This window comes from Macaca thibetana, chromosome 10 (assembly GCF_024542745.1).
Source record: "Macaca thibetana thibetana isolate TM-01 chromosome 10, ASM2454274v1, whole genome shotgun sequence".
NCBI classification, from domain to species: domain Eukaryota; kingdom Metazoa; phylum Chordata; class Mammalia; order Primates; family Cercopithecidae; genus Macaca; species Macaca thibetana.
Genome location: NC_065587.1, coordinates 81,630,136 through 81,657,412, shown reverse-complemented (window position 1 = coordinate 81,657,412; position 27,277 = coordinate 81,630,136). Strand labels below are relative to the sequence as shown.

The 27,277-nt window shown below is 39.3% G+C and overlaps 1 protein-coding gene across 2 annotated transcripts in view; it reads right to left on the bottom strand.

The window, feature by feature from the left end:
• The window catches only part of SPTLC3 (serine palmitoyltransferase long chain base subunit 3), a 171,948-nt gene extending 144,880 nt beyond the window's left edge, over window positions 1-27,068 (bottom strand). For both annotated transcript variants that reach the window (XM_050746544.1, XM_050746545.1), the window contains exon 1: window positions 26,659-27,068. In XM_050746544.1, coding sequence (XP_050602501.1) covers window positions 26,659-26,775 — 117 coding nt within the window. In that variant the 5' untranslated portion in view covers window positions 26,776-27,068. The remainder of the gene's footprint in view (window positions 1-26,658) is intronic.
• Between the last annotated feature and the right edge of the window lie 209 nt (window positions 27,069-27,277).

Here is a 27,277-nt window from a genome sequence, read left to right as displayed (position 1 = left end):
CACTGACAATTTATTGGTTGACAAATTTATTTGGACACAGCACCTTCCTGATAATTTTATTTTTGTTTCTGAAGGCACCTAGTGTAATTAATCATTGACCTGTTGGCAGTTTACTAGCAGACTCTGTAATAAAACAATGTTTCGCATGATAAAATCCAAGCTCCAAGAAAGCTCTTATTTAGCAGAACCAAGTAGGATAGCTGGAGTAGAAGAAATCTAGTTGCTCAGTCAACTCAAGTTGTTCAGGCCACTGAAATCTACTAATATTTAGGACAACTTGTAGTAAAATTTACTTTTTCAATAGCATCAAAACTCCAGCACCAAATCTATTTGTAATATTTTGTTATTGTCATTATTTTCTTACCAGTTCAATACTAAACCAAGTCTCATTGAGTGCCCATGTTACCAATTGTTCTGCCAGAAGACAGGAAATGTCCACAGAGAGACTGAAAGTTGACAAATGGTACATAGAGAGATGTCCGGGGAACAGCTGTGAGAACTGGGAGGAAGATGACGCTAACACTGGCTGGAAAAGGCAGTGGAGGTTTCACGAATGAGGGAAGAATTGATCAAAGTCTTGATGGTTGAGGAGTGGAAGGATAGGCACAGTAGCAATGAATAGAGAGAAAGATCCCCAAGATAGAATTGAGAACATCAGGATAGATACTCATCACCTTTCTCCTGGACCACTGTAATCACCTCCTGGGTGGTCTCTTTATTTGATTTCAACTCCTCAACTCTGCAGGTGCTAGACAACTCTTTCTCTAGCTCTAACATCAAACCATCATTTATAACAGCATTTTTTTGGTGAATAACAAAAAGTATGTATTTACATGTAGAGCTAACACAAATGATACACTATTTAGTTCTTGATTTGGGGTAGTTTAATTTTATGTGTGATGGTAAAGTTTCTCATTGGGTTAAATTTTATTGAAGGTCTCTGTACTTCTTATATCTGTTGGCATCTTTCCCCAGATCTAGATGTTTTCAGCCACTCTCTGCAAATATAATTTCTGGTTTTTTTGCTTTCCTTTCTTCCTCAGGAACCCTTATCATGCAAAAGTTAGACCCCGTGATGGTGTCCTGTAATTCGTGTGGTCTTTATTATTTTTAATTCTCTTTTCTCCTCTAACTAGAAAATTTCAAATGTTTTCAATTCAAGCTCACTGATTCTTTCTTTTGCTTCATTGAACTTGTTGTTGAAGCTTTCTCTTGAAGTTTTCAGTATAGTTGTGGTGTTCTTCACTTCTAGAATTTCTTTCTTTTAATGTCCCCTGCTTTTTTTTTTTAAACTTCTCATTTTGTTTGAGTATGTTTTCTAAATTTCATTCAGTTTTTTATCTGTTTATTCTTGTGTTTCACTGAACTGCTTTGGGAGGACTATTCTAAATTCTTTGCCAGTCATTACATCTCCATTTCTTTTGCATTTATTCATAACAGCAGTTTCAAAGTTCTCCCTAGAGATGGCCATCAACAAAAAGAGTTGTGGAAAAAAAAAATGTACCCTTGTCCTATGCTGGGGATTTTCATGTCAAAAGCTAGGATGTAGCAGTCAGTGGAAATATCTTTCTTATTCCTCACTGTGTGCCCAGTGTCTGCACATGGCCTCAAACACGATGTGGGATAAATATTTGCTGATTGAATCAACTTATTAAGTGCTGTGAGCAATACTGAAGTGAAAAACCATTTAACTTGGGAAACTTAGCACACATATCAAATACATTTATTTAACCTTTCATACAAATCTACCTACGTCATGACAAAAACTCTCTTTGGGAAGTGTTGGTTTTCTGTATAGAGCTTAGTTATTTAGCACAGAAGACAATAATCTGCCTGATCTCTGATGTTCCACCTTCCATTTGTTGCCTATGCAGTATCAAATGGCTTTCACTTCACACCCTGCTTTTTATTCCTTCCTAGCCTTTTTTCATACTGTCACTTTTCAGTAATTTCTTCAGTTTCTTCTCTTTCTTCCTAACTGTTCTCACCTTTCACCTCTCCCTCATCTCACCTCACATACAGACACTCTTTGTCTGCCTTAAGACATGGCTCTGGCTTCACTTCCTAAAAAGATCCAGGCTGGATGTTCTCACTGCATTACACCATTATTACACTTACCACCTTGTATTACAATAATATTTAAAAAAAGTTTTAATAGGCAAGTCACTTAATAAATATTTTCTGTTCATTAATGAAAGAACAGAAAATAAATGATCACTTGCAAAAATAATAGCTTCCATTATATCTTATTATCTTTTAAATATTTCAACATTATTGTCTGGTGTGACAAAGACTGGCTATTCACCAAACCCATTTACCTCTCATCCTCACAGCTAGGCTACATTTCCGACATCCCTTGAAGATAAATGTGGTCATATGACTGAGTTCTGATCAATGTGAAGTGAGTAGAAGCAAAGTGTGTTACTACCGTGCCTAACTCATAAAAGTCTCTCTTCCCTGTTGCCACCTGATTGTTGATGGCCAAGATGACCTTGGAAGCTACACACTAAAGATTCCAGAACCTTTGTTAGCCTAGTTTTCTGAAGAAATGTGAGGAACAGAGTCCTTACCACCTCCCAACCCTACTTCTTATCACTGCCAATTAGATTTATTATGAATAGAAATAAATTTCTCTTGGGTTATGCCATTGGGATTTGGTGGCTTATGTATTATGACACTTAGTGTTACCTTAATACATACATACTATAAGAATATTGTTAAATTCTTTAATTTCTAACCTTTGCTTAGAAGGGTTTGGTAGAAGTCTGAGAACTGAGTTACCTCCTCAAGGAAACGTCTGTATTAGGAAACCCCTGGTCTGATCAAAATTCAAATCAAGGTCTGAGGAAGTTTAAGTATAAAATTAACTCTGTAGAAGACTCAAGTCTTAGTTCTTGATTGATTGAGCATGTTTTTGTAAGTGTTAGGCTTCACTTACCCCAGAAGTCAAAGAGAGTGATAAGTTACAAATATGGAAACTTTGAGGGGTCAAGTTTTCCTATATTTGCTACTCCAGCCCTTTCTTTCTATTTATTAATCAGGTCAGTTCATAAGAGGTTAATTTAATTTCCCATCATCTTGAGTTTCCCATTCACCACCTGAGAAGTCATCCAACAAGTCAGGGAGGATCTAAGGAGGGCCAAGGCTTCGGCAAGGTGCAGCCAGAGTGGTGAGTGAAGGATGAAGGATTCCCACGAAAGGCAGGATTGCATGGAGGGGTCTAAGGTGAGTCCCAAGCAGAGTGTTGAGTGAATATCTGCTGAAGAAATGAGTGAATGAGGGAGAGCCAAGACTGGGAAAGTTGAGAGAGACGGTAAAGACCTTTCAGGATAGGAGGACCAGTGTGGGCACCCATTGGTGGGTGGAAATGAGGGAACACAGCCTTGCATGGGCCTCTGGCTGGACCTTGAATGGTATACACTTGGTGATAAGCTGTAGAGAGTCCACTGGAATTGAATAATGGAAAGCCTTTGATAGCAGGGTAAGCCAGATTTTGTCTTTCAGGTAGTTGTGAAAGAAAGGTGTGCTTTCATTGGGATGTTCCCCTATCAGAACTGCAGAAGAAATGCAGGGCAGAAATATTTGTAAACTGGACCCCACTTGGAATGACAGCTAGATTGGAGGCTCTAAGTCAATTGGACTTACTTCAGCTTTAGAGCTAAGTGGCTATCCTTCACCATCCTGCAATGACTGCATTATTCTGATCTTATTCATAACTGGCTGGCTCACTTGAGGAACACAGAGCTTTTATTAAGTTATTCTGATAAATCAGAGAAAACAATGCACTATTGGTTTGATATCTCTGAGAATAACTACCACCTTCTTGACCTATTATAATATGCCATGTGAGAACAATGCTTATCTCTAAGGTGCTCAAAATGCTCTTATTTACTTACATGCTATTCCAAAGAAGTAGGTGGTAGATCACTGTAATGGAATTAGAATTATCTTCACTTAATAAGAGAGACACAAGGACATTAAGCAACTTGCCTAAGGTTATAAAGCAGGAAAAGACAGGACTAAGTTGATCCTCTCAAATCCACATACCAGGGTTGAAGCCCGAAAGAAAAATAAAAGTTAGATCTTTGAGACATGACAAACTGGAACATATTTCAGAAATAGAGTAGCCATGGGACTTAGTCTTTTCCCTTCTCAGGTGAATACTAGTAGCTGCAAACACTGTGCAAAGGCTGACTTCCATGTGCGTGTACCTGTGTTGGGCATGGGAAAGATCACTTGGGTAGTGTCTTACAGCACCCACCCTCATGGAGATCATGGGCTAGTGGAAAGAAACAATGTGCAAAATAGAACAAAAATAGAACCTTTTAAGACTAGAGAGCAAGAAGTCTAATCAAGTGCCATAGCAGTTTATTTATACATATTTATACATCTGTTCACTCATTCATTCCAGAAATATATATTGAGCACCTACTCTGTGCCAGCTAGTGTGCTCGGTTCAGGTGAAATGGTGTGAGCAAGAGGGACAGAGGTCCTGCTCTCACAGTTTAGATCTGTGCTGTTCAATACAATTGTTGCTAGCCATATGTCTCTAGTTACATTTAAACTTCAATAGTTAAAATTAAATAAACTTAGAGATTTAGATCTTCAATTGCACTAGCCACATTTCAAGTGCTCAATATTCTCATGTAGTTGGTGGCTACCTTACTGGACGGGACATTTATAGAGCATTTCTATCATCATAGGAAGTTCTATTGTTTAGAAGTTGGCAAATTATGGTCCACAGCCTCATTTTGTAATAAAGTTTTATTGAAACACAGCTATATCCATTGGTTTATATATTGTCTATGGCTGCATTTCTGCTACAGTGGCAGAATTGAGTAGTTGTAACAGAGACTGAATGGCTTACAGAGTTGAAAATATTTACTATCTATCTCTTTACAGAAAAAGGCTTCCAATCCTTGGTCTGGAAGGAAATACAGATGAACAATACTTAGAAAAAGGGAAATTGTAAGTAATCAAGAGTGCTGTAGAGTGGTTATAGGATGGGATCTGACCTAGTTCAGAAAAAGAGAAGGTCCTTCCCAAAGAAAATGAAGTTTTAAATAAAATCTGAAGAATCAGCAGGAGTTTACCAGGAATAAAAAGTCTTCCAGGCAGAAGGAAGTGCTTGAGGAATGGCAAGGAGGGTGTGGGGTAGGGGTAGCTCATGGATAGTGAGGGGCAGGCATGGCCGAATGTCAGTTCCAGGAGGAGGACCCCCATCCACTTAGTCCATTGCTAGTAGTACCCCAGTTCCTAGAACAGTGTCTGACATGTAACAAGGGTCCAATAAATATTTAATGCATGAAGGAACAAATATAGAAATGAATAGGCTGGGGAGGTGATGCAGGGCTGGTAAATTGCAGTAAGGATTACAGCTTTGATCTTAACATGGAAAGCTACTGATGAGTTTAAACAAATGGTAACCTGATCAGGCGTGGTTCTTGAAAGTAACATTGGAAGACAATGTGGTAAAAAGATCTCCAGGGAGCTCCCATATTCAGTGATTCACAGTGATTTGTGGTTAGTCATTTAAAAATCTCTTTTATATTCATGGTGGAAGAAAATTCGTTGAGGCCAGCTTACTCAGTTGGTTCTGGAATTTCAAGTCTCTGACCAAAATTCGAAAGGATAGTCTCCTAAATTGCACAGGAATGAACCAACAACAGGGGTGTGTTTTGACATCACAGTGTGGTGTGCCCTGTGGCATTTCTTCACAGTAGGGGCAGCCAGTGACTCATGGATGAGTTATTATGAGGGTGGGGCTCCTGGAGGCACATGCAATGTGGTTGACAGTCATTTGGCTGAGTTCAGTGGACTCAACTTGGATTACAAACCACGGTTTTTCTTTTTGAATCAAAACAAACCAATTTCTTCTTGCACCTCTTTGCTGAGCTACTATACCTAGGTCCCACCCAAAACTTCCGGTCCCCTGATGCTAGACAAAACAGGGACTGCTATTCAGCCACATGTAGAAGCAGAAAGCTCTCTGACCTAGAGAGAAACTTGCCAAGGATTCAGTGACTGTTCTCTGTGTGTTTACTAGGAATTGCTGTGTGGTTGCACATACCTATTCTGTTTGCTTACCTGCCTGTCACCCCGTATAACCTGGTTCATCTTTTGGTTTCCTTTGAAGACAGAATGTATCCTTACAGATTACACTTAGTTGAAATACACAGATTCCCTGGCTGAAATCTTTTGTTTGCACTGAAAGCAGCACATGTTATTTCACTTTCCATGAAAGTCTTTTGCTTCCATGAAAAATAAGTATATTGTCTCCAAACAACTAATTCGCTAAGAAAATGACACCACGACAATTTATTCATTTGCTTCCAAAAAGCCTAATAATATCCATGATCATAATTATAATTATCCGATTAATTATTTTCATCAAGTACCACATAATATAGGAAAAAATAACCTCTCCCAGAGCAAGGCTAATCTTGGCTACTCGTACTCCTGAATCAACCAGCTTTGTATAACCAGGCATGTTTTAGCCATCATAGCTCCTCAGCCAAAGGGAATGAATGGGTGAAAAGCATAAGTCATCTGACCAGAATATTAAGATTGACATTACACTTAACAAAAGCAAACTGATGCCTGTGACTTGTTTAATTCAACGATTGAATCTTTTTCTCAGGTCACCATGTGGAGTACTTTTATTTCTGAATACTATACTCAGTCTATAGGGATGTGATTCAGTTGTCTTGCTAAGAATGAACCAATGGGAAAGGATGGGTTCTTAAAGAAAAGGCCAGCCCCTCCTGTCATAAGCTAACAAACTAACCCAAGATGTACTTCAGTTGTGGGACATCTCCAGGTGCCCCAAATCATTTGCATGGGTGGGCAAATAATGTTAATGTCAGGGGCTCCTACGGAGTTTGTTTTTGGTTTTGTGATGTGTAAGGCAGTGTAATGTAGAGGCAAAGGGCACAGGCATGTCTTGCCCTAGATTGGCCCTATTGAGATCTTGGGCAAGTGACTACACCTGTTTGAGTCTCTGTTGCTTCCTATTTTAAAATAATAGCCAAATAGCTTCATCAGCAAAAAAGGATATGAGTGTCCCAAGGCTGTGTTCCAGGTCTGAATATCACACTCTCATGAGAGAACAAAGCATAAATAATTCCGCTTTAAAGGAAGTGGAAGCTAGTTACTGTTGTTGGCTTTGATCCCGGTTTTGACACAATGCAAAACCAGTAGAGAAGAATAGTCCATTCTTATCTTGTATCTACTTGTTTGGTTAGTCTAATAATTCCTAAATACCAGTCTATAACACTTTAAAGACATGTACTAAAATTTTCACTGATGTATGGTAAGATTTTGATATATATGTGTAATATATAAGTATATGATGCTTACAAATATATACATATGTGGACATCTTTCTAGGGACTGTCTCTTAATCAGACATCATGGCCTTAACATCTTTTAGGGTGAATTTATGCACGATAGTGATAGTGGATAAGGGGTTATTGGATCTTTTGAATCATGGCAGAATAAAAACTTTGGTACAATATATTTCACTTTAAAAAATCACAGGTCTATAAAATTCTGAAGTCTGATTCTACTGGGCTGAATCACCAGACATCAGCCCCCTGAGCATTCACACTTTGTGAACAGAAACTTCTGGTCCTATTGAGAAATGTATTACTAAGATCTTAAAAAAATCACATAATATGGTTCTCTGAGATCTGAGATCCGTTCTGCCATTATTATTCTAATATGTAAGAAGTTCTGGAGCCAAGTTTCCTTAGGACTAATTATCAAAGTAGGTGGTTGAAAAACATGTAATGTTGCAAGAACCCAAGAGTTCCAACCATATCATCAATGCCACCGCCTTGGGCAAACTCAACAAAGGAAGCAAGAAGTGAATTGACTCGTGTTCCCTTGGGTCTAGAAGTAAGCATTCATAATGTCAGGTTTTTAAGAATAGAGCTGAGGCTGGTCAAAGACTCAAAAGAAGGTAATTCTAAGAAATATATGTCATATAAAACATAAAGACATGATGGTAAAGGTAAATAATTTTTTAAGGGAGATTTGTAGAAAATTTTGCTGTTTGATATGCCATGTAAAATCACTTTGCTGCCTACCTATAAAAGTCTTAGGTAGAAATCAGTATTATTCTTTGAGGCTTTTAGAATCACATGGATTTTAAAAATTTTAGTAAGAGTGATTCCCAAAGCTGTTGCTCTGAGCAGTTTAATAACCAAATTGGTACTTTTGCGTGTGCGTGTGTATGTGTGTTCTGAAATAAATTACTGAAGAACAGAGGCTCTGATTTTTTTCCTTCCTTCCTGTTCTTATGAGGGGAAGTTGTATGCACTGAATAAGGGCTTGACAGGTGTCTGCTGCACCCAGTCCTTGGAGGCATTCCTGAATGTCAAGTCGGCATGTCTGGCATTATAATATTATCCAGCTCTGTCCCTATTATCCGTGTGGTTTTGATCTCACTTTTCTGAGCCCCATTTTCTCATTCTAAAACAGGTCAGTAGCATTTGTTCTATCTACTTCACAGCACTGGATCACTTTCTGGACCACTGAGGGTACAATGAGATCCTGGATGTGAAAGGGATGTACAGACATAAGGATCATTATAGTTGATGCTGAAGGTTAAAAGGGTAAAAATTGGCCATGTTTTATAAAAATAACTGTCTTAATTTTGGGTTCTCCAGGAGCAAACCTGTATAAAAGATTCAAATACAAGCTGTTTATTTGGAAGGTTATCCCAGGAGGCACTGTTAGAGGAGGAGAGATGAGCCAGAAAAGGGAAGGAAACCAATGAATGGTGTGCTCTTAAGGCAGTTACCAGTGTGGGCAGCTGAAGCTCACTTCCACTGGGGTCTGCAGGAGACAATGTAGAACACACCTAAGAATTATCTTTCTTGAAGGATGAAGCTGCTGCGGTATTTATCATCCAGCTCCCATCAGTCAAAGGTTGAGCACTGCTTCCAGGGGGTGTTGATTCTCTGGTACTTTTGGCCTGGTGCCCATTAGGGAAGAACAGGCCCCAGTTCCTAGAACAGTGTCTGACACATAACAGTTTTTCAGAAAGTTCTCAGAAAAAGGGCATGGGAATTGGCCATTGGAGATGAGGCTGTGCACATGGAAATGGTAACCGCCAAGAGTAGAAGCGGACATGGCACCAGCAGGGTCTGCTATGGTCATCCGAGTTTCAACACTGCACTTTGTTCACACCTAACCTTAATTTCTTAATATTATTATACTCTACTGTTCAGTTTGTTTTTATTTGAAGATGTATTGGTGTTTTATTCACGTAAATTTCTGTCATTGTGTGTTAAAGGTTTCTGCAGGCCAAGGACATGAACAGACACTTCTCAAAAGAAGACATACATGCGGCCAAAAAGCATATGAAAAAACCTGAATATCACTGATTAGAGAAATGCAAATCAAAACCAAAATGACATACCATCTCACACCAGTCAGAACGGCTCTTACTAAAAAGTTGAGAAATAATAGATGCTGGCAAGGTTGCAAAAAAAAGGGAACACTTATACACTGTTGGGGGAAGTATAAATTAGTTTAACCATTGTGGATGACAGTGCAACAATTCCTCAAAGAGTTAAAAACAGAACTACCCCTCAACCCAGCAATCCCATTACCAGGTACATGCCCAAAGGAATATAAGTTGTTCTACCATAAAGACACATGCACACATATGTTCATTTTAGTACTCTTCACAATAGCAAAGACATGGAATCAACCTAAATCCTTATCAATGACAAATTGGATAAAGAAAATGTATTACATATACGCCATGGAACACCATGAAGCCATAAAAAAGAATGAGAGTGTGTCCTTTCCAGGAGCAGGGCTGGAGGTGGAGGCCATCATCCTTAGCAAACTAATGCAGGAAGACAAAACCAAATACCATATGTTCTCAGAAGTGGGAGCTAAATGACTAGAACACATGGACAGGTAGAGAGGAACAACACACATTGGGACCTAATGGAGTGTGGAGGGTGGGAGGAGGGAGAAGATCTGGAAAAGTAACTAATGTGTGCTAGACTTAGTCCCTGGATGATGAAATAGTAAGCACAAAAAACCCCTGTGACACAAGTTTACCTATGTAACAGGCCTGCACGTGTACCCCTGAACCTCAAATAAAACTTTTAAAAAGAGGTTTCTGCAGGCCAATCAATATGCAGCCTCTTGTCATATTCTGGCACTGTTTCACCAAAGAAAGGGCAGAGAGGGACATAAGGCAGATTCTTGCAAGGGTCAATATTAGTCATAGTGCACATTTGTAGAGAATTTCCTCTGGTGCCTGCGCTGTTCTAAGGCTTTGCATGCATTATCTTGTTTATTTCTCACCACCACCCAATAGCATAGGTACTACTATTAACCTCATCTACCAGGTGAGAAAACTGAGGCACAGAGAGATTAAACTGTTTATGCAAGGTCATACCACCGTGAAGCTGGGATTCAAGCCCAGGAAGTGTGAAAGTGAGGCCCTGTTTCCAAGTTTTATGTAATGATGCAGGTTACTAGGGTGGTAGGGCTGTAGGGTGAGGTTACGTGATATTAGGAGTCAGAAGATCCTGCTTCCATTACCTGCCAGCTGTGTGGGTGATCATCTGATTTCTTCAAACCTTGGTCCCTTATATGTGAAATTCGAAAGTCTATTGCAAGGGTTGACAATATTTAAAAAAGGGTGAACACACAGTAGTGTCCTTATGTATGGTAGCAATTATTTACCTCTAATAATTATTTTCTCTGACATGGTGATCTGTGACATGCAGAAAAGGAAGTTTTCTACATGTGGCTCTTATTTTGGGCAATAGGAAAGGAGTGCCTTTGCTTGTGACATGAGACAAATACAATTTCACAATATCAATTTTGAAATTGATACTAAAGAAATTTGCAATAGCAGACATTATTTTAAGGATCATCAAACTATTATAATTCCTGGTCTTTGCTTTCCTCATGTGTTCAAGAAGACAGGGGATGGAGTGGAATTGTAAAGATTACTGAACTAAGTTCCTTTCCTGCTAGAGAGATTATACTAAAGACAGAAAGGAAAATAGCTCCTGATCCCTGTGGAATTATGAGTGTGTAGCAGGAGAATTTGTCTAGCAGACAGCCTTCTGGTGAGCTCTTCCTTTACTTCGTTAGATGATCATTTACACATTAGCCAGTTCTCTTCTCCAGAGATTAAACTCTTTAATTTTAAGTGAGCAGTTTTAGTTCATCTTTTCACAGTCAAAACTATATTAGGAAACTTTTCCAAGAAAGTAATCAAAAGCTAATGTAGGTCAAAACTCACTGAATGATATACTTCAGATTTGTGCATTCCATTGTATGTAAATTTTACCTCAAAAGAAAAAAAAAAAACCTATAGAAAAATATTGAAGTTAATGGTATACATGCTGAAGGGTTTAGAAGTGAAGTGTATTTATTCTACAACTTCGTTTGAGATGCATAAAACATATGGATTGATGGATAGATAGGTAGACATGTAGTAAACCTATAGCAAAATGCTAACTGTAGAATCTATGTAGTAGATATACGAATATTTATTTAGAATCATATAAGATTTTCTATAAATGGACAAATGTTTACAGTAAAACGGTGGAGGAAGGGGCATTTCATCTAGTGATAAAATTACAGGTCCTGTGACTAAATTGCACTGCTAACTATATGTTTGATCTCAGGCCAAGTTTAGTTAACTTTTGCATGACTAAGTTTACTCATCTAAAAAATGACGATAGTAACAGTATCAATCTCACATGGTTGTTGTGAGGGTCAACTAAGTTTGTAAAGTTAGTAAAGTTCTTAGCATGTAGTGCAATGTAAAAGTTTGTTAAATAAAAGTTTTTTTTTTTTTGATTTGGAGTCTCGCTGTGTTGTCCAGGCTGGAGTGCAGTGGCCGGATCTCAGCTCACTGCAAGCTCCGCCTCCCGGGTTTACGCCATTCTCCTGCCTCAGCCTCCTGAGTAGCTGGGACTACAGGCACCCGCCACCTCGCCCGGCTAGTTTTTTGTATTTTTTAGTAGAGACGGGGTTTCACTGTGTTAGCCAGGATGGTCTCGATCTCCTGACCTTGTGATCCGCCCGCCTCGGCCTCCCAAAGTGCTGGGATTACAGGCTTGAGCCAGCGCGCCCGGCCAAATAAAAGTTTTAAAAGTCATCTCATATGTGGGTCATTCATGGGAAACAGATCTCATTTACTTTCTTGGACACTCGACTCTGAGAATGCAGAATTTTATTAGAAGCTGTTGACAGCCTTACACACCTTGGGAGATTAGTCATTTTCCCTCTAATCCATGCATATTTCATCTCCTGCTAAGATGCAGCAGGAACGATTGAGATGAATTAATAATATTTCATTTCTATTTTCATTTTCTTCAGAAAGTTCCACTGCTTAAAGCATGCTCCATACCTCCAAGCTTGGAGTATGTCACCTCTGGATAGCAATACAGAAGCATATTGCTACCTGGTCACCAAAGTAGTCTAGTGATTTCATGATTTTTAAAAAGATGGTAGTAAATAGTAGCCATACTGTCCAACAAAGCTTAGGAAACCTGTGAATTAATTAATAAGAGGTTATATACTTTGAAGTTTACAGAAAAGTCTGTGGATCATATGAGCAGAGCTTTCTTAGTCTTTTAGAGATCTAGGCATGTGAAACGGGAGTTCTTGCAAAGAACAGATTAGTAAAAATAGATAGTCTTTATTCATTCCATAAATAATATTGAGCTCCTATTACATACAGGCTATGGTCTAGGTACTAGGGATTTGGCAGTGAACGAGATAGGAATTCCTGCCCAGGTGGACCCCTCACAGTCTAAAAGTGGAGGCAGGCAACAGACAGGAAATAAATTAATGTGTGCATGCATGTGTGCTTATGTGTGTAGGTATATGTGTGACTCTGTGTGTGTGTGTGTGTGTGCATGTACACAGATGTTTTTAAATGCTAAAGAGAACAATTAAGTAGGAAAGGGGTTAGGAAGTGGAGGGAGTAGTTTGCAATTTTAGAAAGCATTGTGAGCCTGAGTCCCACAGAGAAGGTGCTATGTGAGTGAAGACTTCAAGTGGGAGAAGGGTGAGCTTTGTGGATGTCTGGGGAAAGGGTGTTCCAGGACGGGGAATGAGGAGTGCAAATGCAAATGTTGTAGGTGGGAGGACGCCATGGGTGGCTGACTCCAGGAACAGTGAGGAGGCTGTGCAGCTGGGACAGAGTGAGCTCAGGGAAAGTAGCAGAATATGAGTCACAGATGATCTGGCCAGGCTGTGGGGCCTTATGGTCATAGTAAGTATTTTGTTTTTTGCTGTGAGTGAAATGGTAGCCATGGGAAGGATTTGGGCAGAAGAATGACATCTCTGGATTTTATTTCAGCACGAGCACTGGCTGCTGTATTGAGAAAGTCTAGTGGCTTGTGGTGGAGGGGAGGGTGGAAACAGGACATGGTGGTTTTTAAAACATGCTCATGAATTCTTTGCTACTCTTCCCATTAAGAGACAGGCTAGTCCCCTCCCCTTGAACCTGGTGGGCTTGTTTATGGCTGCTTCGATCCAGTCCACAGTCCTGGCTTGTCTCATCCTTCGGCCTACCCAGCCCAGGTGCCAGGCATGACACTGAGGAGGCAGTCTGGAAAGTGGACCCTCCTGGCCCAGCTTCTCCAGCCTGGCCAGTTGAGTCATCCTAGCAGAGGCCCTAGACACCATGGAGCAGGGGAGAGCTGTCCTCACTGTGCCTTTTCTGAATTTCTGACCAGCAGAATCCACGAGCATAATAAAATCATTGTTTTATGCTATGTGTTGGGCTGCATTGTTATGTAGCAATAGACAGTGGAACACAGATAAAAGAGATGGAGTTCCTGCAATATTTTAAGTGAGAGATAATGGGGGCTAAGACCAGGGAGCTGCTGAGGGAAAGGTGAGAAGTGGTCAGATTCTGGATGTGCTATGAAGGTAGGCTCATGTTTTACTGAGATATAGAATGTAGAATAGAATGAAGGAGAAAAGTCATGAATGGCACCACGGTTTATGACTTGAGCCACAAGAAGGATAGAGTTGCCATTTATTGAGATGGGAAAGACTGTAAGGGAAATAGTTTTGGAGAGTGGGAGGAGGAAACATCAGGAGCACTGTTTGGTACATATTAAGTTTGAGATGACTTTTGATTATCCAAGTGGAAAGATGAAGTAGGCAGTCAGAAATGCCTATTTATGCATATACATTTATATATCTACATATATCAAGCAGTCAGTTGGAAATGCCTATTTTATACATCTATCTACTTATCTATATCATTTATCTAATCTATCACGATGTGTTAGAAATAATGCTTGAAGTTGCAAATGAAATGACACTCTGATAGTTGATTGCTCAGCAAGGCAAAGTTTACTTCTGCAGAAGGGTGCTGCTCATTAGTTTGGTCACCATGAGAGCACATCAAACAAAGGAAAGCAGCAGATTCATCCCTAACACATTGTGCTCCTACTGCTGTGTGCAGTCTCCATTGGCTAGAATTGGACCACACAATCTAAACTGAACCCAGTTGGCTAACCTGAGACGTGCAGGGATGCAGTTATATTGGCAAGAAGACAGTTTTGGCAGGGGTGGGGAGGGTGGAGGGGGTTTGGTTGGGGGGTGGCGTTGCAGTTGGGGGGGGGCGTTGCAGTTGGAGGAGGTAATTTACAGGGTGAGTAGCAGATGTGGAATGTGGGCTCTATAGATAAAGACTGAGAGGAAGGTTGTTTCCCAGGGCAAGGGAACACAGAGAGTAAGGGAGTCTGGCCTTGAAAGCAGGGAACAAAGGACAAGGAAACTGAAACAAGTTAACCTTTGAAGAAGAATGTCTTACTGTATTTAACTTGATGAGACAAGGTCAGATCTTCATGAGAGATACGCAGTTAGAAAAGAATAGAGGGGCACAGACTAAGCCTTGGGTCATTCCATTGTTTAAAGGTCAAAGAGAGGAGGAGGAACCTAGAATAGAAAATGCATAGGAAAAGCTAGTGATAAAGAGGAAAAGCAAGAGTGTTATACCCTGGAAGTCAAGAGAAGAATGTGCTTTAAGAAAGAGAGAGTGATTATCTTTCACTAATGCTGCAAACAGGTCAAGTAAAATGAAGATTGAGAAGTCATCAAGGGATGAAGGATTTCAAGGGTTTATGACTGTCATTTATTGAGCATCTGCTATATACTAGGCATCGTACTGATTAGTCTTACAATAGTAGTAGAGAAGAAAGAGGTGACTGCAGGCTAATATTAATAGATAATAATCATTTATTGAGTATCTACTGTACACCTGATAGTTATTGGGAGTCTTACATATGCTGTCTCATTTATTCTTTACCATAGCCTCATAAAGAATGAATCAGAGACATAAAGTTACCTTCCTAATATGGCCCAGTTAGTAAGTGGCAGGACTGAGATTCAAACCCAGTTCTATCTGATATCAAAGCTAGTGGTCTTTCTACTACCATTCCTCCTTAAGGAGTTCACATTTTTCTGGGACATCCTAAGGGGTGCAGGAGTGTGAAAAGCTACCACATAAACATCTTTCTGGGGAGCTCAGTTTTCTTCAAAGTTTTAAAAGAGTATATAAAAATAGTTTTATAGCAAAATAAATATTAATGTATGTAATAAAATGCAAACTTCTAACATAAATGAAAGGCTACAGATGCATGCCACCACGTCCAGCTAATTAATTTTTTTTTTAAAGAAATGGGGTCTTGCCATGTTTCCCAGACTGGTTTCAAACTCCTGGTCTCAACTGAACCTCCTTCCTTGACCTCCCAAAGCTTTCAAATTATAGACATGAGCCACCACACCCACCCTCTAATCCAATTTTTAAATAAATATCTAATACACATGGAGCTTGCTCCCTGAATCACTTTGTGTTATGTGTGATTTTCTCTTTTCTGGTGGATCAATTTGTGAATCCTTTACCCTGTCTTCTCTGGAACAGTTGATTTGCTGTTTTTTCTAGTTGGATTGTAAGTGCAGAAATAGCCTATTTTTATACAAAATTTCAGAGCCAAAGTTTATAATCTGGAGATCTGAGGAAGTCAGGGAATACGTACATTCTCTGTGTAAAAAATTTTGCGGTTATGGACATATTAATTTTCATTAGAAACTATACATCAGCTTCTCAAAGGAATCCTTGAACTCCAAAAGACTCACAACCATGAGACAGGCAAATAAAAGCTGTGTATAACTCAGAGGTAAGAGAATAATTAAGACTTGCACACAGCCTTTTGCTTAGGCAAATTTTGAAGGTCCAGTTAGACCAGATTTAGAGAACAATCATGGCGACTAGACTTTATGAATACATCACCTAACGAAGGTTTGTGTACCACTGCCTATGAAATGTGAGAGATGTGGTTTGGTCAATAAATATCACCAGGTGTCTAACACTTTGATGAACACTTTGGGACTTACTATTTTAGATTTGGGTTAGTCAAGGAAACCTAGTGTATGTAGCTGGTCACAAGAGTTCCTCAAACCTGCAAAGTCTGGGATAATTGTTAACATATCAACTCAGGAAAGTGAAGACGGAAGACTCATCTATCACTTTTTGGAAATATAAAGTAAATTAAATCGAGGTGAGCCAAATTCTCTGAGCCATTTTTCCTAAACAAATGAGAAAATAGCACTCTACTTAGGACTTCTTAGTCTATTTCCCACACTCTGTTTACCTATAGTTTAGAGGTTACAAATTGGTGTTTGTTAGCCGTGTTTTCTTTAAATCCACATGATTTGATTTTTAAAAAATTAGATGCCAACCTTTAGAAATCATGAGACCTCCTTTCCTCAATTTGGATTTCCAGCTTCTTTTAAAAGTTGGAAAAACTATCAAGATGGAGCCTGTTCTCTCTCATGGAAACACCAGGCCTTGTTCAGTTAAACTCATTCTTATAACCTCCTACTGTCCTACACAAGGCCCTGCTAGCTCCTTTAGGCATTTGCAATCTCAACCTGCACTGTGCTCAGATGATCTTAAATGTGTCAAAACTCTTCAGGAGAGCAGGATTCAGATGGCACTGTGATAGATAGATGAAGCAGATTGTGGAGGATAATTTTGAATATTTCTCTGAGCTATGCTTATAGTGTTTTTCCCCCAAAATAGTTAATTTGAACTCCAAATCACCTGGAAAAGATTTCTAATATGGTGGCGGTAGATCTTTCTGTCATAAATTTATAGATTGTTATACCTTAGAATTCCAGTAAAACTACATTAGTACAGACCAACTGAGACAAAGGTAGCCATACTTAGTAAAAACATTAAGTATTTTTCAAAATCAGCATAGTTGATTTCCTGCAATTAATTGGGTTAATATCAATTTACCTCAACAGTGAGAGAAAATTTTTCCAGGAAGCTTTAACAAATAGATAAAATTAATTTGTAATTGGCAGATATCAAAAATACTTAAAATATGTTAATTAAGCCAATGAAACACCTGAACACATACACTTTATTGAGTCAACTCTTTCTTCATAGACAATGTAATACATTACAGACCTCTTAAGGGTTAATAATTACACTTCAGATTTGGCAATTTTCAAATCGGTGTGTTTTTGCATTGGTGATATTTAGATTCATTGTGTTTCACTTTTACAGCCGGACACTCATCTCTGGTTAAGGGCTTATGCATACAGTCCTTATGCCAAACAAAACAGAAATTTATAACTTATGAAAATGCATCTTTGCCAATGATTAATAGCAAATGCATGGTCAAAGCAAACTCTTTAAATGTAAATATAAATTCAAGCACTGAAAATAGTTCTGAGATTGCATAATGACTTTTCTAGTCATTTTAAGGAAATATAGTATCCATGTATTCAGTTTTTATTGCTGCTTAATAAGCCACCAGCAAACTTAAAACAGCAATTATTTATTTGCTCAAGAATCTTTAATTTGGGCAGAGCCCAACAGGGACAACTTGTCTATGATCCATGCAGGATCAATTGGAGCAAACGCACCCTGGAGTTGGAGGATTCACTTCCGAGATAACTCGCTCACACAGTTTAGAAGTTGGTACTGCATCTCAGCTAGAAAGAGAGCAAGCATACTTGGTTTCTCTCCTTGAGCTTCTTCTTGGGCTGCTTGGGCTTCCTTAAAGCATGGATTCCAAGAACGGGTGCTCTATGAGGACTGGGTTCAAGCTGCAAGGCTTTTTGTAACTGACTCTCGGGAGTCCCAGATTGTCCCTTCCATCACATTTTTGGTCAAGTAAGTCATTAGGTCTAGCCCAGGTTCAAGTGGATTAGAATTAGATTCTACCTCTCAATGGGAAATGCCGCAAAGAATTTATAACTATATTTCATCTAATGCAGGAGTGTCCCATCATTTGGCTTTCCAGGGCCACATTGGAAGAAGAATTGTCTTGAGCTGCACATAAAATACACTAACACTAATGATAGCTGATGAGCTAAAAAATCACAAAAAAAGATCTCATAATGTTTTAAGAAATTTATGAATCTGTGTTGGTCTGCATTCAAAGATGTCCTGGGCCAAACTCAGCCTGCAGGCCGCATGTCGACAAGCTTGATCTACTGCATCATGTCTAAGATATCAGTATTGCCAGAAAATATTGTACTAAGTGAAGTTTCTATTCAGGGAGGCCACATACTCTTGAAAAAAGCTCCTGAAAGCCAGACTATCTCTCGAGCTCCAACTGGGGCTAAGTGTGAGTCTGCATGACTCAGAGTCACATGAGGTCAATTTTCTTTAGCTTAGAGTTGTTCAAAGTGAGGCATGGGGGTGGCTGGTTCACTAATGTGGTATGTCTGTGAGTGAATATCATCACCTATTGAAAGCTCAGATATGTGAAAGTTTGTGTCATTTGTGATGAGCTAAAATTTTTATTAAGAATGAAAAATCAGGAAAGCAAAACAACTCACCATTTTTTTTATTTTTTTTAACTCACACTGACTCTGCTCTTTAAGGCTGAGTCCATTGGCCCCTTCTCTCTGGAAGTGGGTATGAATCCCACGCCTAACATTATCTTGTGTTTACAGGGGAAGTGTGGACTAACGGATAAGAACTTAGGTTCTAGGATTGGATAAACTTGGTTTCCATACCTGGTTTTGACACTTATAAGTTGGTGACCTTGGTTGAGTTACTAAAGCTTTCTGTTTCCTCACCTATAAAATGGGTCCAAAAATAATACCTCATAGGAATGTTGTGAGATGATTAACATAAAGCACTGGGAATGCCTGGCACTTTGAAGAACTCAAGACACGTTAAAGATTATTATAATTATTATGTTCTTGATTACCTCCCAAAGATTTAACTATAGACCAATATGCATCAGGTATTGGAGCTTAATGTCTTTCAATATCTTTAGTCACAGTGAAAGCATAAGCACCTTTCTTTCTAAAAGTATATTATTGATACCTTAGACAACCGGTATTATGTTCAGTTGTTAAATAAAGGTCTCTAAGCCTATTATAGAAAGTAGATAATATCATGGGGTCTTGGACTGTTGTTGAAGTAAGAAGTTAGGATAAGGTGAATAGTCTAGAGTTTATGTTCCAGTTTTGTTCTAGCTGTGTGACTTTGGGGGGAGTTATTTATGTTTTCAGAGCATCAGTTTCCTCATCTATATGAATGTGGCTAATAATATCCACTTTGCATTACTAATATAAGAATTAAATGAGGCCAGTTACCTAGAAGGACCTGGCATGTAGCACCCACCAACAATTGATTTATTAGCTTTACCATTATTATTAAACTGATCAAAATAACTAGGTTATTCAAACTAAGTTTCAACTTGATTTTGCACTTAATGCACAGAAACTGAGAAAATGGACTTTTCTTTCTTTTCTCATGGAAACTGATTCTAGCATATTCCTTTCCTTCACTTTCCTGACTTCTCTTCCCTTCTTTCTCTTCCTTTCCTTACCTTTTGTATTTCAAATTGTATTTCTCTCTCCATAGCTTTTGTCCATTCTTTTCTCTCTGGTGTGTGGGCTCTTTTTGTATTCATTTCTAAAAGTTATTTATAGTATCAGAAAATTGTATTTTATGATATAAATTGTAAACATTTTCCTGGTCTGTAATTTGCCTTTAGGTTATTTCACGGTGTTATTTTTGTTTTGTTTTTGCCATGCAGAAATAAATATTTGACTTTTATGTAGTCAGATTGTTGACCTCCTATTTTATGGCTCCTGGGTATTATATCACAGTTATAAAGACTTTTCCCATGTAAATATTATTTTAAAATTGATATTTTCTTGAAATTTAATAGATTAACAATTACCTATAATATTTATCTATCTGTTCATGTACTAATAGGAAACAATTCTAATTCTTTTGGTGCCCAACATGATTTACTAGTTGGTAGTGCTAGTTGCCCCTCATTATTGTTATTTATCATAGTCTTTCCAATTATTCTTGCTTATTAATTTTCCATATAAACTTCAAAGTCATTTTTCTGGCTCAAAAATATGTTGATTTATTTATTGGACTTACACAGAAACTTATGGGTTAACTTAAGTAGAATTAATGCATTTTTTTATCCTGAGTCTTCCCCTACATGTGTTGTATGCCTTTCCACTTATTTTCAGTTTCCTTTCATGTCCCTCAGTAGCATTTTCATACTCCCTTCCAATTGATTTTCACTTTATTTGAATCTATTTCCAGGTCCTTCATGTTTCTGGTGCTACTGTAAAGGAGTTTTTACTTCAGATATGCTTTCCAATTGATTTTTATGCATTACCCTTTATGATGTTTCTTGCCATATTAAGTTTTAGATTTTTTTATATAGTTAAAATTTGCTAAGCTGTTAATGGTTTCTGGGTTTTCATCTTGCTTGAGTGCAAAGGGAGCAAATTATGGCAATAATATTTGCCCTTGATATATCCCTTTTCTCCTTTGCCAAACACAGTGGATTAGCTCTGTTTATGTTGCTTAACAACATAATCCTGTCTTCTATGATGATTAGCCCATTAGGTCAGGGTTAATTCATAAACCATGCTCTAAAAGTCACCATAAGTAAAGCTTACACAGTTTGGGAGAAATGTATCTGATCATGCTAATTCCCTTCTCAAACCTCCATCACTTGCACATATAAATGGTTATAAAAGACACTCTTGGTGCATCCAGACCTTATTCCATTCTGGTGATTTCTTACTGCAAGCACCTGTAGCTCAGCTTGAGGGTTTTCTCTGCCGTAGGAGTGTGCTCAGTCCATGTGTGGAAAGTCAAGTGCTGAGCATCCCTCAACTGATGATGGACAGGAATTGGTTGACATTTTTCTTTCTTTTTTTTTTTTTTTTGTAATTTAGACAGCTTTGATATGGGTTGTACACCATCTCCCAGATGTCCCCGACAAGTCTCAGTCCCAGTTGCCAACAATGGTAACTTGTTCATGAGTGTATTGGCTTCCTTCCCTTCTGTGCCTCACTTCACTATTTTTCCTCTGTGCTTCCTGGGTTCACCTCCTTAATAAATTTCTTGCACTCAAGTCTTTATCTCTGGGTCTGTTTCTTGGGGAATGTAAACTAAGACAAAGGCATTTTACAATCTTTTCCCACCTGGTTCTCTCCATTAAGCATCCTGAACCTCCTACCATGAACTCATCTTTCATTGACCAAAGACATAATGCTCTGATATTTTATATCCTTCTAACAGCCTTTCCCTCTGCTGGAATGCCTCTCTATGCCTGTACGCCTGGCTACTCTGCTTTCAAGACTTGGGTCAAATGTCTCTCTGAAGAAAGTTGTCTTCCCAGCGTAGGTCAGTTACACATTGTTCTGTGTTCCCATGCAAGGTCCTTATATTTCTATTGTGGTGGACTATTTCCAAAGATGGTCATAATAATCTCTCCAATCCCTTACAACCTTTTTCAATGTGACTTTGCAGCTTCTCTCATGAAAAAAACAGCATCTGTTTCTCCTCCCCTTGCATCTTAGCTGGACTATGACTGGCTTTGTCTGCAGAATGTAGCAGAAATGTCCCTAGAACATAAAAGAGGTCTTGTAGTTTCTATTTTTACTCTCTTAGAAGCCAGTCATCCTGTAAAAAAGCCTGGGCTACTCTGCAGAATAATGAGACCACATGCAGAGTGTGTCCTGGTGAAGTAGACACAAGGTGCTTTGGACAACAGCTGGTACCAAGGTCTGGGACATGTGAATGGGGTCATCTTGGATGCTCAGGCAAGTTGATCTGCAGCAAACACCACATGGAGCAGAGAAGGGCAATCCCTAGCAGCCCCTGCCTGAATCAAGAACAATCCAATAGTTGTTGTTTCAAGCCATTGGGTTTTGGATTCGCTGTTACACAGGAATAGATAACCACAGCATTTATTATAGTACTTACCATTAAATACTATAATTGCTTGTCTTTCTTTCCTACTTAGACTCTGAGCTATTTATAAATGGAGGGAGAATATTTTCATCTTAATGGCTGCAGCACGTGACACACAAGAATGTTTTTAAAATGATGAGCCCATGAAAACATGGGGATTCCTTGAGGAGTTCATGCAGAAACCTTGCCACGTTGGGGATTGTTTTAAGGAAACAGGAGCCAAGAAACCAAGGCATTAGAAAATGAATACCAAAGACAAGAGTAGGATGAAGATTCAGAGCAGTTGAAAGGGATTTCTAAAACTTTTAGTTTATGAGTTCTCCTAGTAATTGGCGAGAATATTGCCCTCTATTTCAATCAGGGGGTAGCGTAGGTGAGCCCCACAGACCCTGGTACTTACCACGGCTGTCAGGCAGCTACCACTGTTTGCAATTAAACTTTTAATCAGTCACGGCTCTTATTCTCTAGAATAAGTTTATACTACAGCAGAAGAGTAGCTTCAGGATATTGCAGGCTTCAAGAGGATATAGAAAGGTGGGGAGAACAGAAGTTCAGCTTTAATGGTTCTAAAACTGGAAATGATTTCCATAGTAATGCAGCTTAATCCTTTCTCTTCTTCCAGCATCTGCTGAGCACCACCTCAGCTACAGCACTGCCTCTCACTGTCTGCGACGAAGGCTCACTGAATTGAGAAACGTTTCTCAGGTCATATGACCTGTTGTGCCTCACAGCTTCCTGGAATGCTGTGTGACCTTTCTTATGCCCTTTACTAGCAACTCCTACATTCATCTCCGGAGTTCTTTTCCTGTCTTTTCCTCTTTGGCCCCCAGGAATAAGTTCCCTATTTTATCTGCAATTATAATGTCTCAAGGTTCAATTTGAATCTTCCCTGCTCTGAGAAGCTGTCACCGACCACCCCAACCTGTGACTTCCTAGAACACACTGAAAAAGGAACTGGCTTTGAAGCAACCTGGATTTGGGTTCAAATCCTGGCCATGCTGATTGTAATTCTTCGGAAGTTCCTTAGTGATTTTTCTTTCCCCATCTGTATAACGGACAGTGTACTACCACTTCATGGGGCTGTTTTGAAGGCACAGGAGATGCCTACCTAAAGTGCTTAGCCCTTCCTGATATGTAGCAGAACATTGATATTTATTATTATTTTTGCTCTTCTCCAGCTTCCAGTACTAATATCTATACCACTCATTTGTCCTCAAGTTATGTCTGCTTTATGACAGCTGTTGTCCTTGCACTAGCATTTAACTTTGATGTGATTTTTAAAATGTTGATATAAGCCTTCTCCTAACAGATAAGTTGTAAACTTCTTATTTATCTTTATATGTCCTAAGAATAACAGATGCTTAATAAATATTGGTGAAAAAAAAAAAAAAGCAACCACGTGTTAGGGCTCATTACCTATACATGGTTTTACAGCATTCAGGTCAAGAACTCAATAAACCTTGAATTACAGTAACTCTAATCCTCAAATGTTTTTGTTTTCCAGGAAAGGGATGATTAGGAAAACTTTACAACTTTTTTTTCATCCTGCAGGTTTAGTTTAAGAGAAGAAAATGCAGACCCTATCCTCTTAAGAAACTACTTATGGGAAAATGCAATGGAGACACAAGGTCTGTCTACCTTTCTGGGTTTTGGTTTTCCTAATAAAAGTTTATGGCCAGGTAGAAAATAATTGCTGGGAATTAAAAAGCAATTATGTGGATAATAGTTGCAAAGTAATTATATAGAATTAAGTAAGGAATAGGAAATTTCTATTCATTAGGAAAAATTTTGATTCAATAAAAATTACAAGAAATATTAAGTTTATAGATTAAGACAGTAAGCACCCATCTGTCTGTAGTGTGGATATGCTCATGAGGAGGGAGAACAAATCCTCTAGTACAATAGTCTTCTGTTAGAAGTAAAAGGTAGGAGGCCATATTGGGAATAAACAAGTAAATGGACTTAATCAGTGATGAAAACCAGTTTTTGTGCATTCTCAGAACATACGAGGTTTAAAGAAAAAGAAAAAAAAAAAAAACAGGAAAAATAGTCAAGCTCCATAAAATCTCCAGAAAGGAACTCTAGAAGGTTGCTAGACTGGAAAGGCTCTGGTCCTTGCCAGCTTTGAGACTGGGGCAGCAAACCTGCATGCTGGAGCAGGGATGGCAGCCTATGCTGGACCAGAGGGAAAGAGGATTCCTGAGCACTGCCTAATAGTAATTTTCATATTGTTTGTTATGCCAGGGAACTCTTTGTCAAGAGAATCTTGTAGGATCCTCTGATGTATAAAAGAGATAACAGTGTTGCTGTGTGGCTGCAAATAAGTGGGAAGAGAAAGGGTGGGAGGATCATTGGAGGGGCTGGTAGGATCTTAGATGCTGCAGCAGAGGACCTTAGGCCAGGCAGAACGTGTTTGGGAGACCAGCAGCCTAGGATTCTGTAAGCCTTTGCAGACTGCTTCTATCCACAGGCAAGGCTTTTGGTCTAGACCTAGTTTGTTAAAGGGCCCCAAGGATCAAAACTAGTGGCAAAGGAACATGAGAGTAAAGACAACTTTGTTCCCATCATGGAGGGGACGATAAGCTCTCGTTTGCTCCATTACACTATGATCTCAGCCGGGGTTTTTTTTTTTGTTTGTTTTCCTGAAAAATATTTTTCAAGCCATAATTGAGGCTCTCAATGAAAGCCAATTGTAGCTTAGTGACACCTAAATGTGTCTGAGACAAGAGGCTCTGGATAGCCCTTCAGGAAGGCAACAGCAGCCCTGATGTTTTCGACTATTCTTAGGGAAGCCTCAGTGTCCAAGGATATTTACAGTCTTGCAGCTGCACTTCATAATGAACCTTTAGAATCCTGGATTTTATCCTCACTTAGGAGTGGTTTTAACTGTCTAAGTTTCTAATCTCATACCTCGAATGTGATTATAAAACCAAGATAAAATAAATAAAAGGGAGAAAAGTTATGAAGGAATCTCTTCCCAGATGAGATCCCTCAGGGTCAGAATGATCAAAAAGGTAAGTAGGTGAATAGCCTGTGAGTTACAGGCATTCCAGAGGCAAGGATCATCTTGAGTAGTGGCCTGAATTGGTATTTAGTGATGCATAAGTGGTGGATATTACTGCAATTTCCTTCATGCAACTGACAGGAGCTGAGCACCTTCTCTTCATGTTGCTCCAGTTTTCAGATCCTCAGCTGGGACAGGTCAGTTTTGAGGTTTCAGATAGACATATCCCAGGATTGGACAGTGCCTTTTGTTAAGAGGGTAATGCTTTTGGGGACCACAGCCTGTTTACACACAACTCAGGCTCCAGAACTCCTTTAGCCTCTTGCAACTGCACACGTGAATGTAATTCACTGAGTGGAGGATTGGCCCCAGCCAGACCCACCTGGCCTGTGATCTTAGAACAATCTGCCTTTCCTGTGGGTGGATACGTGCTCTCCGGATGATCAAATGATGGAAGATTGCATGGGACTCCCTGTGCCACTTCTCTTTCCCAATAGGAGGCTACCTGTTTGACTGCTTGGGCTTGCTCCTGGGGCAGATGAGCTCACCCCCTGCTGCTCAGAGCAGAGTGACACGGGGTGTCCTGTGGGGAGTGGGGAACTGCCTTACATAAGGACCTCACAGACCCAGGCTCTCTCTTAAAATAAGCTGACAACTTTCCTTGAGTTCCTCCTGCCTAGTATATTCTGCAAACATCCTGGTGCAATAAGAGAAAAAAAAAAGGGCCAAGTTACAAGTTTGTTTTAAAGATGCTGTTCTGTTTTCTGAGTGCAGCGTATCACAATGAGCCATGCTTTCTGAAGTGTTTGGAAAAGAATGTCTGTGACGTCACATTTCAAAGAAATACTGTAGCCTCAAATCAAGTAGTGAGCTATAACAATGCTCCACTAAACACCAATAACAACTCGCCTTTCAAAGAGAGATGCATTTCTCATGGACCTGGGAAGAATGCCATCTCCACCACATAATGTCAGCAAAATGTACTTTCACTTCCTCTTTTTCTTCTGAAGCATGATAGTTGTAGCAGGTCTCTTGGACTAAAACATATGCAAAGAGTTGGAGCCTTCATAATTCTTCCCTCCCCACAAAATGCTTGAGACAAAAGTCTAGTAGGTACATTTGTATTTTAGGGAGCCTAAAGCTGTGTGAGTGTCTGTGTGTATCCTCTTTTGCGTTCAGAAGACATTTTCTCCTTAATCCACACCTAAAGTTTTTGGTAGCCAAGCACTTTCTATTAAAGGAATCAACAGTCAAAACACATAAAAACACTTCATAAGATGAACTTTAAGTTAGGACAGTCCCAAATATCTTCACAGAGAAATATTGAAATGTTCAGGTAATTCAGAGAAGAGTAGGGGAGAGTGCCTCTTACCTGGGCTTCTTTCACTATTCCATTCTTTGTGCAGTTTCTGCTTTGCAGGCCATTGCTCTGTTTCTTGTGATTGTGAAGTTTCCCATTGCAAACAGTACCACCTCCAGGGTTAGCCATGGGTGTGAAGTGACAGAGCCCGGGACAGGTTTTCCTTCAGAGGTCTCTGCAAGCTTTAGTTTTTAGTCTGTGAGGGGATGGGATAAAGCTCTTTGGGGCTGAGCCCTTAAAGGAATCTTACCAATCAGGCTTTTCCAGAAGAAGAGCAACAGCCTATCTTTTTGCCAGATCGTTGAAACTAAAACAAACGGTTACCTTTATACTTCTCAACTCCAGTCAAAATGTGAACTCCATGGCAACAAACCTGCTTCCCAAACTATAAAGGAGATTGTCCATGCTGGCTCCTTCTGGGGACTGAGGGAACCTGGGGACTGAACAACCCAGTGGCAAAGTGTGAGGAGGCGGGCTGGGAGGTGGAGAGTCTTTTAAAGACACACACACACAGCACACTCACAGAGTCTTCTAAGTACACTGGGTTCTGAGTTAACCTCTTTTTCCCACCCCCTCTCTCCTGCATGTAATTGTGGTTTTTGGTTGTAAACCAAGCTCAAAAGTTAATATT